Source organism: Pleurodeles waltl, chromosome 2_1, assembly GCF_031143425.1.
Source record: "Pleurodeles waltl isolate 20211129_DDA chromosome 2_1, aPleWal1.hap1.20221129, whole genome shotgun sequence".
NCBI classification, from domain to species: Eukaryota; Metazoa; Chordata; class Amphibia; order Caudata; family Salamandridae; genus Pleurodeles; species Pleurodeles waltl.
This window is the reverse complement of record NC_090438.1, coordinates 40,902,858-40,922,242: the sequence shown is the minus strand read 5'-3', so window position 1 is coordinate 40,922,242 and position 19,385 is coordinate 40,902,858. Positions and strand designations below refer to the sequence as shown.

At 43.1% G+C, this 19,385-nt stretch overlaps 1 protein-coding gene across 1 annotated transcript in view; it reads right to left on the bottom strand.

Annotated features, from left to right (window-relative positions):
* The window catches only part of LOC138260930 (uro-adherence factor A-like), a 312,276-nt gene that overhangs the window by 199,204 nt on the left and 93,687 nt on the right, over positions 1–19,385 (bottom strand). The window contains exon 2 of the mRNA XM_069209459.1: positions 12,381–16,067. Coding sequence (XP_069065560.1) covers positions 12,381–16,067 — 3,687 coding nt within the window. The remainder of the gene's footprint in view (positions 1–12,380; positions 16,068–19,385) is intronic.

Genomic DNA, 19,385 nt, shown 5'->3' with positions numbered 1-19,385 from the left:
TTACTTTGTTTTCGTCAGCTGTATGTGAGAGATACGTGTACCCTGTAAGAATGTCAGATGCATGCCTGTATGACTAATTAGACTGATGTAAATACCACTTACTGATTTTTTTCTATTCAATGTTAGTGTTATTCATCCTATGTAAGACCATTGAGGGTAGAAGGAAGGGGCAGTGGCAGTACAACCATATATGCCAACAGACCAGAGTCAGGCAGTAGACTCCCAATGTTTTTAAGCCCAAAAGGGCTTTATTTTATCTGCCTACACTCTCCTCCTTTTCAATGTAAGTTAACGTGGAAAATCAGTTCCCCAGGTTTTTTTTTTTTTTTTTTTCAAATTCTCTTACCAAGTACAAAATGTTGGCAAGTCTGATACATTGGATCACAAACAGCAGGAGGAAGGAGGAGGTAGGGGCATGTACTCCGATAACAGAGGGCAGGTGAAAGATGGACAGGGGCACCAAAATGACCTTACAGGGCAGGCGTCAGCAGCACAATGCACCACTCGGGGCAAGTAGGATGGCAGTGCAGCACAACAGACCATGGAAAGCAATAGAGAGGGGTCAGGGCCATGCATAAGGACAACAGAAAGCAGAAGGCAAAGTGGCAAGGGCAGCAAGCAGACCATACTGGACAGACAGGAGGGACAACGGCAGCATAACACAATGTAAGACAGGAAGGGAGGGGGCAGTTGCAGCATATTGGACCACGGAGGACAGGAGTGAGGTGGCTGGTGCATGGTCCATGACAAAAGAAGGGTAGAGAGGAGGTGGATGGGGGCAACGAGCTAACTGTTCAGGGCAGACGGAAAGAGTAGTGGTATTGCAATACTCTTCAATCAACTCGTATTTCCCCCCCACCCCCATATCCTTGTGAATTTTTGACAAAGTCGGTATCTAAACTGGGAAGCCCTAATGATGACCTCTATAGGATCTACACACCCACCTTACTCCAGTCGAAACGAGTTCTTGAAGTATTCTCAAAAAGACTGATTGAGATCTACAACAAATATGACAATATATCAACTCTAACGCCCTCGCATTATGGGACAGCATAATTAACCCCTGAATGCTAATCCAGAGACTCGCTTTAGGGATAGCTGCTTAGTTTGTTTTCTTTCCGGAGATAGGACTCTAAGAGTAGATTGTTTGTGTTTTGTATAGACGTGCTTCAAATATTGCTTTTAAGTGTAGGTAACTATATAAGTTTTTCGCTCAAACTTTGCACACAGTTTCAAATTTGCTGTAATGCATATATAATAATACATTTTGGCACACATACTGATGTACTGCTTTGCGTTTGTTTTAAATTATTAAATTGATAGCCATTAGGGGACTTTTTCTCCTAAAGAGTTGCATCCCTCTCCCACTGAAGCCCTACAGGATCAACCCTGTTTGAAAAGGGGGATGGCGGGTGTTTTCATGGTTTTCTCTGAGTCTAGAACAATTTGTTTCAATTACCTATCAGGAGGAGTTAAACGAAAATAGCCCGGGCTCTGCGCAACACAGCACAGTCTTGCACAACAAGACTCTAGAGAAAGGTGAGCCACCAAGAACTGTGATTGACCTGCCACTGTGGATTTCGCCATGTGACCACGACAGTTCTATCAAAGCCTGATTAAACATAAGCAAGGGCTCAGCAATAGAGGAGACAAAGTGTAGTATTTCAGTGAGGCAATTAACTTTGCTCTCATCGAATGATAGGGGAAATTCAAGAATTTCAGCAGCATGGAACAACTGACCTAAATGAGCCCCCCGTCATCGGCGGGAGGCCCTAGGGCAAACGAGACCCAGCTCTTCAGAAGTATCCAGACCACAGGAAATCTGCAGGACCAAAGAGTCCCCCTGTATGTGTGTGTCTGTAGGAGTGTAACAATTGTCCACCTCCTGCTGTCGTCATGGTAGACTAAGTTTGCCACTTGATGTAGTTGGAATCGGAGCAAAAAAAGCTCCCCAGAATGATTAAAGTAGTCATCACGAGGCAAGGGTCTGTATGGGGAGCTGCTCCTTGCATCTAGACCTGATCAAAATGGCTTGGACTTCAAAAAGATCATTTGCTGAACCGGATACAAAGTTAGCAGAGGACAAGTCCAGTGCAGATACTGGAAGAGATAGCAAGGCCTTCGAGAGCAGAAAAGTTGAGGCTGGTGCCAGAAGGAGGGAGAGTGGGGCTGGTTCTCAGGAGGCCATCAAGATCAGAGTCAGGTAAGACAATTAACTGGAATACATCAACCTCGAGCTGGAGCACCACCATGAAAAGGGAGGACTTGCCCTTCTCAGCGAAACACTTTGAAGACCTACCTGTCAAAGGTGAACCAGAGCGAGATATGGAGTGGTAACTGGTCTATCATTCATCATGTGCCTGTGCCATGAAGACTGCATTAGGCTCCCTTTCTCAGAATTGGTCCTGGCTGCTTGATATACCTCCGTAAAACATTTTTTTTTTTTTTTTAAATGTTGTCCAGAGATTATAATTTTTAATTTGTGTTTTGTATCATTAGAGAAGCTATTTAGCTTGAGTTGACATAGCTAATCTGGGCCGATTTTTTCTGGACAACATTTTTGAAAATGGCGGATGTGTTGCAGTGTTGATATACTGTTTCGGGAGCCATGACCTACATACTTCATTTTGGTCTCAAAACATAGGCTTTGGGGGTCATACAGAGACAGCAAATGACTTCTCAGAGCAACTGTTCTGCCATTTTTCAAAATGGCGGCTCTATATGTGTTTTAGTCATCATATTGGTTATTTTAATATTGTTTGTTTCGGGTTTTCCATGGATTCAAATTTGTAAACATGAACGAAACAGGTGGCAGCAGAGGATCTTTACTTCCGGACAGAGTGCTGCTAGCTACAAAATCAAAGAACTCTACACACACAAAAAAAAAAAAAAAAAAAAAAAAAAAAAAAACATGATATATGCCAAACTCATCCGAAGGACAGAAGAGAGTTCCAGATGCTGCAGAAATATAGCAAGACAAAGTTCACAAAAGATTGAAACTGATGGGAGAAGAGGATTAAATATGTAATCATTGTAATAACAAGTGCTACAAGTGGTATACAATGGAAAAAAGCCTGGAAAACATTTGTCAAAAAATAGCAGAAACCAGTGAATCACAAGAAGAATACGAGTCTTCTGAGAAAGCAACAACCAAACCCAATACCCATCCACTTAGAAGATCGATGGCTACCCCTCCTCCACCTCCAACTGATCAGAAAGCAGAGTATCTTCAGTGTGTTATCTGTGGTTTCGCCACAACAAGGGGATTGATGAAAGAACAAAGTACAGAGTATGTGAGTCTCAAAGGGCAAACATGTTTTTATCTGCAGCTAGTTTCTTCCAAGATGAAGTTTTCAGCCGAGTAGTTGATCTAAACAGCAAGGTGAATGCATTTGCAGCAGATTTGTGTGCCCACCTGAACTGCATGCGTGCATACATTCGAGAATATGAATGTATAATGAGCTGCCAGCTGCAACATGGCGGCAGACTTCAGTCAAGTTTGCGCTCTTTGAAAAGGCTTATGAAGTTTTAAAGCCACTTCTGAGTGCTGGCTACGGGTTCACACTCCGTGATATCAGAGAAATAATGGGCAACCATTGAGGAAACTGTATTGGTCCATAATAATGAAATTAAGATTTTTCTGGTGAGAATGTACAATGACAGAATTCGTTTAAGTCAGACAAAAAGAATGAGTCACTTAAGGTGTTCTCAGCTGATTTGACTCCCGAAGTTCTTGCTGCCAAAATAAGATCTCAGGATGCAGTAAAATCAGCAGAAACCATTTTAAGAAATGTCCTGAAAGATTTGGATTTTGTACTTAATGACAAATCATGGGAGTCAACAAGAATGCCTGATGTTGTCTTAATTTTTACATTATTGTTTAGTATCAGCAAAGCAAAACGGTTACAAACTAAAGTTCTTGAGATCAGAACAGAAGCCGAAAACATTGGTGATGGCTTTGAAAATATAAGCAAAGAAGTGGAAGACAATCCCACGAACCGACAGGCTTATGCTGTGAAAATGTAATTAATAAAACATTATTTTGAAAAGACAGTACATCACATCAAAAAGAAAACTGCTACACATGATGACTGCCCACGCAGTCTATGACGAGTGCAAAAGTAGAGAGCTAATCACTTCAATGAATGGGATTGGTGTATCAACAAGTAATAATGACATAGTACGGAGCAGGAACTGGTTCGAAGCTCATGCTATAAAACCTTGTGAATCAGACAGCACATCGTTTCCAAGTCACTTTACCAGGAAATGATGTACAATTGCTGCTCTTGATAGTTTTGATTTTGAAAACCGCTTTTCTTTGCCTGGAACATCCAGCACATATGATACAGCCATGGTGCTTTTTCAAGACTATACCAATGAAGTAACTGCTGGAAAACAATCAGTGTCAGTTGTAGGCATAAACAAACGAAGCTGCAAACTTATAACCCAACTGCCTTGCCCACGTGTGCAAAATCACTTCAAGCCATCAACACTTCAGTCTACCAGAAAGTTTCAAAGTAGCTGAGGACATGGATCTTATTCTACCTGATGTTGTGGTCCACAAAGCGGATTTAACTGAATTTATCATATTGCCTATTCGGTGCAGAATGAAGGATCCAGTTCCTCCGTGGGCTGGAATTCGTGCTCTGATCTCCCTGAATACCGCCCCACTGAAGGTGGTTGGGTTTTTACCTGTAATACCATATCCAGTCACAAACTATGCAACAGTATACCAGCTCTAAAAACATTCCAAGATGTGCATGCTCAGCTTAAAGACCAGCCTACCCTGCCAATTTTCTGCGATGAAGGTGTTTCCTATGCTGTGTAGCCATTTTAGTTCTGGCTCTATATACGTTATTTTAGCAAACTTGGCCTGCCTTTGTGCACTTTACCCTAGATATATTTTATTCAGCTTTGTTTACTATTTTAATAGCCATATTTGCGATCGTGTTTTATTTCTCTCGATCTAGCTTTTCTTTGCCTTGGTGAGCACTGCGTTCTTAAACAAGACATATATTTCACTCTGTACTTTCTCAAGGCTGCAGTAAGATAGGTTGCCGGTAAACATGGTAACGCTTGGTCTCTAGTGTTCATAGAAACATAAGCATTGTTAAGTATGGACATTTTATTAGAACATCAGCGGTTTTATTATAAAAACACTTCTGTCCCATACTCGTTAGAGGGAGATTCCAAACAGATGACCCCGACTGTATCCTGATTGCTGAACACTTCGCTACAGCTGCTTATGCAGACTTCAGTCCTCTTGCTCAGGTATGAGGGATGACGTCTTCCCAGGGGAACCTGAAGGGCAGAACTAGAGCTTAACATGCGGAGCTATAACATAGCCTAGATAGAAATTATTTTTATGACTATAGAGACAATATGGTAGCAATATTTTTATGCTCTACTCTCCTTGAACAATCCTGTCATGCTTTATCGTCCTGGTTATTGCAGTACATGCTTTATTAGCTAAGATGCAGTTGCTTCATTAAAACCACATTGAAACATACTTCCTCCAATTGTTCTTGTATATGTGAGACTAATGTAAATGAGAGAAACGGATGCGATTTGAGTGACCATGATTTCCCTGAGGTGTCAATTGTGTCATGTGCTCGGCTGCCCAATCATCCCTGCTCTTGGGTGGAGATGAGGCACTGCTAGTTAGCCGGAGCAAAACCTGGATTAGGCTGTCAGGTGTCACCTGTAGTGGGTTAGACTCCGTTCCCCACACCACAGGAGATTCTGCCGCTCAAATCCAGTAGTCTCATTAGAATTAGAGTCAGTAGAAGTCTGGGACCTCCTCGACTCAATCGCCCTGGATGTCGCCTTCCTCACAGAGACCTGGATCACCCCACCTCAGCCCCTGACATCACCACTGCCATTCCCGACGGATACAAAATTGTCCACAAAGACTCAATCGAACAGGAGGAAGCATCGCCATAGCCTACAGGAACATCCTCTGCCCATCGACCACCACCGAGAAGCAGAACTAACCAACCTCTAACACCTACACTTCCAAATTCAAACCAACACAAACACTTCCCTTTGTGGCATGCTCGTCTACAGACCTCACAGGCCCTGGTAAGCCTTCAGCGAAGCTATCACCAACCTAGTCACCGCCCTCACTTTCGACTACATCTAACTTAGAGACCTCAACTTTCACTAAGAACCACCACGACCCAAACACCACAATCCTCCTGGACAACCTCACCACCCTCTGTCTCAAGCAACCAGTCAATCTCCCCACTCAATAGGTCACCTCCTCGACCCACTATTTCTCACACCTCCAAACACCATTGGACCGACCACCGATGCCTTCATCAAGTCCACCGCACCCACCATCCCCCGGCAAAACTGGTGCAAAGTCATTGAAGCCAAGATCACCGATGCACTCAGCCACTCACAAATCCAGGACATATATGAAGGATTCAAGAACCAAAACTCCGGCCCTTCCAGCATCACCACAGACCCCTTGCCGCACCAGACCCTGAACCACTGGACCCCTATCTCCACTGAAGACACCCGGAAAATCATGAACTCCATCCATTATGGGGCCCTCTCGGAACCCGGGCCCACATGAAATCTTCAACTTGGCCAGCTCCACCATCGCACCAGAACTATGTCAGACTTTCAACCATTCCATCAAAACCACCACCTTCCCATCAGACTGGAAGCACCCAGAGATCAACCCACTCCTAAAGAAACCCTCCACCTACCTAAGGATATGAATTACAGACCCATTTCTCTGCTCCCCTTCCCAGCCAAAGTAACAGAAAAGGCCATCAACGTACAACTCATGGTGTTCAAGTCGAATCACATCCTAGACCCCTCCCAGTCCGGATTCAGGAGCAATCACAGCACCAAAACAGCCCTCTTCACAGCAAACAATGACATCCACACGATACTGGACCACAGAGACACGGCCATCCTCATCCGCCTCGACCTCTCCACCACATTCGACAGTTCCCACTTCACACCAGACTCCATGATGCCTGCATCCACAGCAAAGCAATGGAATGGAATAGAATGGATTCAATCCTTCCTCACTGGAAGAACCCAGAGCGTCAAATTCCTACCGTTCACCTCTGCACCAAAAGAAACCTCGTGTGGAGTACCCCAGGGATCCTCACTAAGCCCGACCCTCTAACATCTTCATTGCCCCACTTTCTAAAATTGTTAGACCGCATGGCCTAAACAGTCTCCTACGCAGATGATACCCAACTGATTCTCTGCCTGACCGACGGCCCATCAAGAGCAAAGATGGAATCCAACTGCCTCAAACTCAACTCAGACAAAACAAAGATCCTCGTACTCTGCCCCACTCCCTCCGCCTAGAGCAACTCCTGTTGGCCTACTGCTCTTGCAAACGCCCCCACCAACCTGAGCATCATCCTGGACTCCATTCTTTCCATGACCAACCAAGTCAACTCCGTCTCATTGTCATGCTTCCACACTCTGCATCTCCTTCGGAAGATTTTAAAGTGAATCTCCATCGAGACAAGGACAGTCACTCATGCTCTTGTTAGCAGCAAACTAGACTACAGCAAGGCACTCTACGCCTGCATCACAAAAACTACTTTTTGGACTACAGAGAATCCAGAACACAGCAGCCAGACTTATCCTGGATATCCCACGCCACAGCTACATCTCCACCCACCTCAGAGACCTTCGCTAGCTGCTGGTCGACAAACACATCACTTTCAAGCTACTGACACACACCTACAAGGCACTTCACAACATCGGACAGGACTACCTCAACCACCGCCTGACCTTCTCCACCCCCGCCAGGTAACACTGATTCTCCAAACTCACCCATGTTGCCATCCCCAGAATCAGGAAGCGCAGAGGTAGATCCTTCTCTTACGTCCCAGCCCAGACATGGAACATACTCCCACTCAACCCCAGACAGGCCACCTCGCTGAAGCAGTTCATGAAGGATCAAGACCTGGTCCTGAGTGATCAACATGCCCACAACAGCGCCTTGAGACACCCCTCCCCCCCGGGTGATAAGCCACACTTTACAAGTGTCTGATTTCTGAAACAAGAGTGATAAATTATGGTTTGCATATCTTCTCAGAAGTGAAAAAGGCACGGGGAACAATTCATTCAAAAGACATAATGCAACACCAGGCAATGTTTAATACACTCAGCTGAAATCAGAAAACCTGAAAAACAAGTTCATAGAGTTTGTCAAATAATTAAGAAAAATCAGAACTTTACAAGTACTGGGGAAATGTTTTACCCATGATTGCTCTAGTGAAAAACATGGTACGTGCTGATCAGGAAGGTGATTGGGAGCTGCACATGAAGACTGTGGAGTCACTGATTAATGTATTAATGTGTTTCACAAATTCCACTGCATAAAATAGCTGAGATATGGGCCTGGTATTTGGAAACCATGAAGAAGCTAGAGGTGAAAAAACCCATACCTCTACAGAAAATTAATCCAAAGACATTTTATAGTGAAAGACAGAGAGGGAAGGATCAATGCTGTGGCTCCAGGTATGAAACTGGACAGACGATCCAGAGACCACAAAAAAAGCTCCAAGGGAATTGTTGCTCAGACACGTAAAAGCCAATGTGTTGTTCGATGGCAGCTACTTCACCATGAAGTCCCTTTCTATTTGCAATGTTTTCAGAGATACATTTAAAATTAATGGGCCATCGTGAAACTGTTCTTTACCACAAACTTGTGGGAAACAGAGGGGAACGTTTTAATAAAGATGTTGACAGCCTTCTTCATTTCATGCAACAAGGAAAACTTTGAAATGACTGAGCATGTGCGACTACAAAACTTTGTGACCAAACAATATGTGGATAATGATATAAAGACAAGTCTACTAGCTGTCCTGGAACATGGATCAGAACTGAACCAGGAGAGATTTGTATTGAAAGAGAAAAAGCGGTTTGATAATGTAACTAAAGCTAAACTTCCACACCTTAATTGCCATAGTAAGTTTCATCCAACCAGCCACTACAAAACAGGTTACAAAAAAACAAATTTTGCAAACAGAGATGGCTGTAGCAAAAGAAACAGGTGAATTTATCAAGGACATTCTGTCCCATTATCTTCTTCCAACAAACACATTATTTGATGGAGATGCTGCAACCAAACCAATGAAGCACAAACTCGTACAAGAGTTTGGGAATGTCCTCATTGAAAACTGCTGTTGTGGACTATATGTCACAGTTGCGAATGGTCAAGATTGAATCTATGCAAAACTTTGGAGAGGCCATTCAGACTGTTCTACAGATATCAAAGTCCATGTCCGCTTTGCAAGAACTGCACATTGTCTTTGACAGCTATCTTGAACTAGCTGTCAAAGAATGAGAGAATCAGACGAATGTCTACAAGTAGAACAATTGACCTTGCCTGCATCAAAAATGTGACACCTATAACTGTACAACTTGATAAATTCTCGTGATCAACACCGAACAAGATTAATTTGGAGATGTTAACTCGCCAAAACATTGCTGATGCTTCAGCGAACACTGACTTTCCAAATATTGGAAGTGGAATGACTGTCAATGAGGAGTTGGTGCCTGCAGAGATATATTCAAACGATATGGGCCATGTTGTTCAAGAACTTAACAGCAAATTGGAGGAAGCTGACCTTTGTGTTGTGCCACACGTTGAGTGGGCTGTTCGGAATGATTCCAATCAAGTCATTGTACTGTCAAATGACACAGATATTGCGCTATTTAGATTTGTTGCAATGTTCATAAGTCAAGGACTGCCAGAGTTATGGATATGTTATGGAACAGGCGAGAGAATACACTTAATCCCACTTCATATTCTGTACAAGAGACTTGACCCAGTGTGCTTATCAAGGTGCATTCTCTTACGGGTGATGACACTATGAGCAAAATTGGAACAGAGCTTGGAGGTTTGAACAAAACATGTGACGTTTCTAAAAGGATTTGATGAGAAAGAAGAACAATGGGACTTTAAAGATGTAGAAAAATACCTTGTGCATGTGTGGAAAACGAGTTGCGACTGCCTCACATTTGACGATCTTCGGTACAGTGAGTTAAAGAGATCAGTCCTGCTTAGTGACCTTCCACCGACATTCTGTGCGGGGACACATTAAAAGAGCGTTCTACTTGTCAGAAAATGTGTAAATGTTTTGGATCGTGTATATGTAGAGAAGCATCCGTGTTAACTTGGTTGGGAAGATATTGATGGGGTGCTAAAACCTACAAAATTTCGAAATCCTCTACCTACAGAACTTACGCATGTACTTGCAAAACCTGTGCTAGAAAAAGATGTTCCTGTCGATACACGCTTCTCAAATGTTCAACATTCTGCAAATTAACCACGAGTGATTGCCAAAACAAATAAACTACTATAAAAAGGTGTCTAAAGCAGGAGTGATAAACATAGTTTCTTTTCCTATTCAGATCATAAACATTATTTGGTGTACACATAAAAGGATTAAAAACCATTATTATTAGTTTCATTTCTATATGTATAGGTCTCTTCTTCCTCTGTTAAAGCCGCCATTTTGAAAAATGGCAGAAGAGTTACTCTGAGGAGTTATTTTCTGTCTCTATAAGACTACTAGCCCCACAAAACCTATGCTTTGACACCAAAATGAAGTATATAGGTCTCATGGCTCCTGACATATTACATCACTGCAACTCCCCCATCCCCCAAAAAACGTCACCCAGAAACATTTGCCCCAGATCAGCAATCCATACCCAGTCTAAATTACTTCACTAATGATCCAAAAACAAATCAAAAATGAAAATCTCTGGCCATTTTTTTTCACCCCCCCTCAAAAAGGAGGTATAGCAGGATGCCGGGATTAAATACCTAGCGCCATGTTTGGGGCCCAACCACGAGACAGATAAAGGAGGGTTACTAGTGCGACATCTGTTAGTGGCAGGAATGACAGTTTAAAATATTTGTGGAAAACATACTGCAAACACTGTAAAATAATCAATTTTGAGGAAAACATTCTGTGCACTCCCTTCGAAGGGAGTTAAAAAGAAACGGACGTTGGCTCACCTGGTGGTGCCATACACTGCCAAAAACAGCTCCATGACCCGTCCGGTGAGAGCTCAAGGGTCAAGTCGGAGTCCCGTTATCGCCCGTCAGCAAAGTAGACCTCTGACCTCTTCCATACTCATGTTGGCACCCGGAGGGGATTTAAGAGAAGAGGAATCTGCAGGTAGCAGTTTTCCACAAGAGGATGTAGTTACCTCAGGTCAGGATGACCTACGAACTATAGCAGACTTTGGCATTGTTACAGCCCTGATTTGATTACACCTCTCAATGGATGTCAGCACCCTTAATCACAATATTGTGTGTGGAAGACTGTGACTAACATACAAGGAACATCACAGAAGTGGATTACTAGATTCCTATCGGGTCACACCATTGTTCAACTAGACATAAATCATCCTCCAGACCAGTCTTGTGGGGTGTTCTGAAGGATCTGCCAGTGTGCCTGTTTAAGCCTGACCAAACCCTGCTTGACCATTCTACTTGTACAAAGATGTCACGCAAATCATCTCGAAAATCCAGGGCAAGTAAATTGAAAGCATTTCATTCCTGCAGAGCGTGTGCTGGTATGTGAAAGCCAATTGCCTCAGGCCGAAGTCATCGAAATCTGACCTTCTCTTTACTGGAAATGCTCAGAATGCTTAAGGAGCAACCTTTGCCCTCAGTCTATGGGACCTTAGACTGCTTGACCGAGAGTTAAGACATCTGGGCACAAACACAGACACGCACAAGCTTGTGGGCACCAACTAAACAGCAGCAGTCTCCAGAACTTGTTTTTTCCCCATTTTTAAAACATAAGACAAATATTTCCTTTTGTAATCTTTCGAAGGATATGTAGTACTTCTATAGCGCATACCAAGCGAAAAGGCAGATTCAGAGCACCCAACTGATTTGTACCTTTTCACCTAGATTATTTTTATTCCATTCATCTTGCCCTTGCTGCAAAAAAGCCTGACATAGGTTACAACATATTTAAAACTTGGCATTCAGAACCATAATTTGGACTCAAGAAATCCCACTGCAGTCAGATCCTTTAGGGTCCAAAGGACAAGAATGTGGAAGTTTCTGCCTTTGAACTCGAGAAAAGAATCAAACCTCCTGAAATTCCAGAAAAATCTAAAGCAAAAAGCTCTGGCTGTTTGACATCCAACCTACTTCTTTTACATTACATATCCAATTCTATTGCATAAAAGCGCTTCAGTGTGTAAATGAGTCACTCGTTGCCAGGACCATATATTTCTATGTACTGTGGGTTCTCTATTCCCTGTCTTCATGTAATCCCAATACAGTCTAGCCCTACTCACTATTCCCAATCAAACAGAAAGATCAGGGTAAAAGTGAACCTCAAGTTGTCAGGTTTGTTGTCACTTACTTGTGCTAGCTTAGGTTCTAGGTCAGGTGGTGGTGTTCCCTCGTTTTTTGAAGCCTGCTCACCAAGCACGGATGAGCTTGTTCTCTGAACTTCAAATGGCAGATTAGTGAAGCTTGTTCCACTGGGCTTCTGTGTACTGGACTGAATCCCAGACTTCGGTAGACCGCTCTTACCATTGGTCAGGGATGACTTGGAAGAAGTCTTAGTCATAGTTGGGATCCTTGCTCCACCTATGGGAAGTTTTGTTGTCAAAGTCTCCCTGGAAACTCTAGGTTTCTCAACAGTTGAAGTGAGTGCCAGGGCCCGCCTGGCTCCAGGAATTCCAGACGCCAATGGAGTTTTAGAGGGCACTTCAGCCCTGGATAGATTCCTCTGGCTGCTGTTTGCTGGGTGTTGTAGATTTGAAATTCTGGCGGTATAGACAGTGGACTTGCCAATAGATTTTCCTGCAGTTCTGTCCATGCCTTTTTTAGCTGCTGTGGATTTCCTCTTACTAGTCTCCGATACCTCAAAGTCAGACTCTTCCGGAACAGAACAGATTGATAAATTGGGGAATTTATGTAAAGAACTAGCGTTACTCTGCATAGAATCTGAACAGCTGCCCTTTGTAAACTGGAAGGCCACAGCCCCTGGTAGTGGAGTAGAGGTCACAAAGGATAAGGAACCAGCAGAGAAACAACTTTCATTGTGTGTGAGCTCAATACTCCTCCTGGAGGAGTCAGCAGTGTGAAGCACTAAAGACGTGTCTCCTGAGCTCAGACGATCTAGTGGTCTGTGATGATACGGCTGTTCCCCTTCAACAGATCGAGCATTAGCAGAGCCGCCTAGTCCAGCCTCCAGCGTGCTGGATGGGACTTCATCTGGTGTAGGCTCACCTTTTGCCACAACATCCTGTAATTTAGCCTCACTTTTCACCAAGATGTTTTCTGTTGTAGCATCACTTTGTACTGTGAGGTTCTCCACTTCAGCCTCGAATTTTACAGCTTCCTCCAGTTTATTCTCATTTTGTCCCTCAACCTTGTTTATAGCTTCTCCGTTTTCCAGGTCTTCCACTAGATTAGCCTCTCCTCTTACCACTTCCTCCAATGGTCCTGCCTTGCTGTTTGCCACTTCTTTCTCTGATGTGGTGTGACTGCTAACCACAACTTCAAGAATAACCTCAATTTTTGCACTGCCTAAATCATGTGTTGCATTTGCAGAATACTCTGGTGTAGATGCTTCTTGGTTCTGGGTGTCTGTGTCTATTGTCATATTTCTTCTATCACCGAGATCCTGGTGCTTTATGTCTCTGGCCATTGTCTCCACACCTAGAGTATCCTGCTGATTACTTCCTACTATGTCTCTTGTTGCATTTTCCAGATCTTTCAGATCCTGGTACTTAATGTCTTGTAGGTCTCTTGTTTTATTTGCGCAATCTTCAAGATCCTGGTTATTGTCTCCCAGGTCTCTTGTTGTGTTTCCACCATCTTCAAGATTCTGGTTGTCTCCAAGATCTCTCGTGGTATTGCTTTCAACAGAGTCCTGGCGCTTGTCTCCTAGGTCTCTTGTGGTATTACCGTCCAGAAAATTCTGATGCTTACTGGCTACTAGGTCTCTTGTTGTGTTGCCTTCATTGACATGATCCTGGCAATTAATGTCACCTAGGTCTCTTGTAGTGTTTCCTTCCTCCATAATTTCTTCAGTTACATCTACACTGTCCCCACTGAGTACTATGTCCTGTGTAACATTAATTTGGAAGTTCCTCTCAGCTGATTCAAGGTGACTTGTTTGCCCAATATCTTGTGTGGTGTTTAGCAAATGGACAACCTTAATTTCAGATTTTTTGTAAGGGCTTATGGCACCAACCTCCAGTGTTGTTACAAATAGATCTTGAGTTTTGTTCATTGCAGTCACCTTCTCTGCTTTGGTGACTGTCAGATTAGGGTCTTGGCTATCACTGGATTTGGCATCCAGCTTTACAGGGATGACTGCATTTGGTACAGAGCCGTTCGCTAGCTGGTTGCTTTGAACTGCAGGGGTGTGGGTGACAGTGGTGTTCAATAAAGCACTAGTAGCAGGTACATGCAAGTCAACTGTGCTGTTCAGGGAGCTGTCCACTAAGGCTCTAGGTTCAGACTCATCTACACTTTCATGCAAACTGCAGATGCTTGCAGGCTGTCTGGGTGCAACCTCCATAACATCAAGTCCTTCAAATGAAGACAAATCTTTTAAGCCTCTGAAAGAGTCACTGGAAGCTAAAGATATTTTGGACAAACCACTTGGCTCACTATCTAAAGCTTCCTTGCTTGCACTGAGCTGTTTCCTCTCCTCCACACCTTCATCCCCAAATTCCAACAGTTGCAGGTTCATATTATCAAGGTCAAGGATACTACCACCAAAAAAAGATCCATCAGTGGGTGCCGGTGTGCTGTCCAGAGATCTTATGACCTTATCTGCATCATGGGATAGCATGGATTTCATAGGCGTGAGGTCATAAGGAAGAGGCTCTGCTTCAATGGTGGACCAGTCAAACATAGCCCGCTTTCTTTTTGAAGACTGTGGGCCAGCAGAGACATCAGAGCTCGGCTGATGAATCCTGCCTCCAGGCAGCTTGCCACCTGCTATCTGACAGACTATCTCCATGCACTCTGCAGCAAAGAAGCTCCGATAGAGGGGAGTGGTCAGGGCGGGCTCTTCGTGGTTTGAAGTGGTATGCTGGAGGATGTCTGGAAAGCGTTTTCTTACGCACTCATTTTCTGTGGTCAAGTTACGTGGTTGTTGTTCAGTGGCACTTCCAGCTTCTGAGGAACTCAGCTCCAAATCCACCTCCATGACCGGAGTTAGCTGAATTTTGCCTTTAGGCTTAGTGGCGGCCACTGGGGTGCCGAAATATTTACAAGCAGGGCCTCGATTGTCCTCATTCAATGCATCTCCTGCACTAGGATTTGCAGATTGACAGTCAGGGAAATATCTGGACTTTGGCAGGATGGAGTTGGTGTCAATGGCCCCTGGTGGAAACAGGTGTTGAAATGTTACAGTGGACCCACAATTGGGTAATTCACAGTTTAAAGCTTGCTGAGCACTTTCTACAGTAGGCACTTCTTCCTGGGCGACATTGTTATCCTGGACTTCACCATGGGAATTGAGACTCAGAGTATCTGGAAATACCTCATTGCCTTCATCATCAAGGACAACAAAGGTCCTACTCCATGTACTGCCGACGGAAGAGCCACATTCCGACGCTGCAGTGCTGGTTTCATGGCTGGCACTGTCTTCCATTTTTTGACTACTGTCACTATCTTTACGAACCCAGGTGCTGTCTAGTGGAATCTTGCTTCTCTTCATTGCCTCCATTTTATGGTTTTCAAAATAACTGTACAGGTTTTTACCAATCTCTCCTGTACTGTTTCTCCTGGGCTTGAGGCTTCCTGCAAGGCTGGGCTTCCCAGAAGGACAGACTTTCTTGACTTCTGTGCAAATTTCTCCTTTTCTACAATTTTGCTTTTCGGGAGGTCTCTGGAAAGGCCGCAGGCACTCCTTTGGCAAATTTCCCTTATCTTTTAAAACAGGCCTTGCTGGTTGAATCTGACAATAGGCTCGAGCAGTGCCTGAAAACGCATCTTTCAAGTTTGGCAACGACATGCGTCTTGAGGGTGGAAGGGCCCGTGCATTTGGTCGGGGGAGCCTATTCCTTCCTCCTTTCGCAGCCTAAAAAACAAAAAGAAAAAATAAATTCAAGTAAACACTACAAAAAAATTAAAAAAAACACAGATATGTCCAGAGGGGAATGAACATGTGAAATACATGCACCACTGACAATGAAAACGTCACCATTAACCAAAATGAGGGGCATAACTATTTATTCCCCTGTGAGTGAAAAGGTCATCAAGTGTGCTTCTGGTGACTACTTGCTCTTGAGCTTTTAAATAAATAAAACAAAACATTTGAACATTTTTCAAGCTTTAAACTTTTACAAATAAACTAGTGGATGGGACAAAGCATTGCATTTACAATCTCACTATGGACCCCCTACTTTCTAAGTGCTGCAAACACCTGCACTGCAGGTAGAATAATAAAACAATTTTCCCAAATGTTTGAGATTTGTTTTGTTAAAGATTCAATGTGAACATACTGGCCCTGTACAGACCATTATTTGTGCACCATCTAACCATTCCTGTCCAATTCCAATCACTTCCTCCCATCAGGAGGTTGCCAAGATCTTTCCTCACCAAAGGGGTTCTGTATGTGGTGCTCTAGAAGCCGGTCTAGGCCTCTCCTCCAACCTGCTCTCTATCCACCATGACCAAACACTACAAAAAGTGAAAGTGGAAATAATACTCATATCTGCAGTATGGCCAAGAGAGTAGTCTCCTGTTCCTGCTCAGATACAAAGTTCCTGAAACTTTAAAAAGTTCCAAAGCTCTAGGTTTAGCAAGTGGCAAAGAAGTCTATTCCTGCCCTCCGTTGAACTAGAGTTTGTCCCCCTAAATCTCAGTGTATGTTCATCTGAGTTGGTTAAACGTAAACCTGTGCAGCCAAGGAAGCCAGTCTGATTTCACATCTAATGTGCACACCAACAATCTCTTGACAGGGGTTTTGCTAAGAAGCAACCTCAAAGGAGTGTTAGAACACATAGGACTTCAAAGCCTTCCCGAAGAGAGTGGTGAGCTGGCGTGGCACAAAGGGAGCAAATTCCAAAATCTGGTCCACCAAAAGAAGTTAGCTCTATAGCCTTAGAACAGCAATTTCATCTCAGACATAGCTGCTAAATCTGCATGGATACTTCTAAGAACATAGGGGCATAGACATGAATGCATTGAAAAACTGGTGCTGGGCTGTGTAGATGTTTGAAAACTAACCAACCTTGCTTAAACTGAATCTCTCATGTATTGGTAGTTTGAGAAAATCGTGTGACAGCTGCAATGTTTTTTTTTTTTTCCCCTGCAACCAATGGGTCTGGAGCAGAGGGGAGGCCAGTAAACAAAGCACTAAGGAAGTCCAAACAAGCCAGAGGCTCTCACAACCAGTGCCCCGGTTGACATGGAAAGCAGTGGGAGATTATGCTCAAGTTTGCAGAGCTGGCGGAAGATGGCACTCATTAAACTGCTAAAGAGTTTGCTCGAAGACATTAACACCTCAGTGTTAAACTAGGTTAGCCCTCTCAAGACTGAATGTTTCCCCTAAAGACAAGGAGTTCCTCAATAAAAACACTCAAAGGCAAGGTACTGAGGCTCACCTAGTTGTCAATCTCACCGAGCAGTGTCTGTAAAGCAGTCTTTGCCCAATGCACTTTAACAGAATTTATTTAACATATTCTTGGATATCAGCACAGGACCATACAAGCCATATATTGATCTTGGCAGATGTAAAACAGCAGAGGTTCAGTGGTGACAACTATAGATTAAGAGGAGTGGGGCAAGGTGAAAAATCCCAGATGAACAATACAGTTGGGGGGAGATGCTATCCAATCTCAGTATCAGTGCAAACATTCACTTTTGTGGCCAGTTAGAAAACTTGTGCTCCTTCATTCTAGGTTGTCTGCTCTAACCCGAAATAGGAGATAAAATGTTTGCACAACCATCTCTCAAGAACATCTAAAGGCAGAGGGAAATATCATCTTTTACTTATTCTGTGATAACTTTAATGACATAATGAAGCCAAGAAAAAAAGTGAACAAAAAAGAAAATGCAGTTGTCAGATGAGTGATGAACACTCAGGAAGGGGGAAAAATAATCCAGAACAGAGAAAAAAAAAAAAAAATGCCTTGTTGCCCTTTATAACCTAGGATTGTGCCTTAGAGGGAGTTTGCACTGGACTAAGCCCCAATAAAAAAAATAAAAAAAAATTACAAGCTGGAAGAAATTCAAATTCCGTTGATCTCTATGTGGGGAAAAAAAAGACAGCCCCAAAGTTAGCCCCAACAGGCCTTCTGACCCACCGTGCTTTAAATGTTTTAATTTAGTTTTTTCTAATGAAAAATGTTTTCACCTGTGCTGAAGACACACCAAAAGCACTTCAATAAAATAGGAAAATTTGTCTCCAGAGGTAGGCAAGCATTAAAACCTTACTCTAAGAGGTGCTAGGCTATTAGGAACTCATGTACAGGTGGACAACCAAACATGCATAGACAATACCCTCAATGTCTAGCTGTAAATCCCTTTCCCCATTTACAACCCTCACAACTGCCCATCAATGTGGTGGCGTATGAAGCAGCTAATCTTGAGACCACCCCACATGTCTTATCAGTTTGTACAGAGCATGTGGGTTTAGAGACAGGGTTTCCTTTCTGCTCTGAAAGGGAACATAAGAGAACATGACAATGTCGCTTGAAAATCTTGACAAGAATATCTCATGTAGAACAGAGTTTAAAATACAGGAAGAAAACAGATGTTTTCAGATTGTAGACTTCGTAGAAAACAGTCTTCTGAAGTAAATTTTGTAAAAGAGGTGGCAAATGAAATTTCCACAAGATTGAAGGAGAAAGGGTGATAAAAAGATGGGAGAGTGCAAACGAGAAGTGAGCTGGAGCACACCAAAAACAATAAAAATGCAGCAGTAAGTTGAGCCCTAAGGGAGGACCAAGTGGGGTAACTTATGAAATATACTTCCGATTATGAGAAATTATATGGTACTGAAAAGAATACCACAGGCACTTGCGCAATGAGATAATCATGTGACGCAAAGTGTAGATTTTATACCCCACCGAAGAAAAGTAAAAAACTTTAATGGTTATGCTGAGACCCAGCAGCATTATGAAGTACAAAAATCATTGTAGTGAAGTAAGAGGTTCAACTATCAAGAAAGGTTCCTTTTAACACAAAGTATGTTAATTGTTGCCAAAACAAAAAACAGGATACAGGCCTCATTTTCTGATAATATGAACGATTTTGATACACGCAAGTTCATTCGTTTTAACACCACATTATACAGGTCCGTTACCTGCATATACGAGAAGATGTAAAGGTTGGTTCCACCATTAGAAAGTTTAAAATCAGGTGCCGAGACCATTTAAGAGCTCTGTGTAAT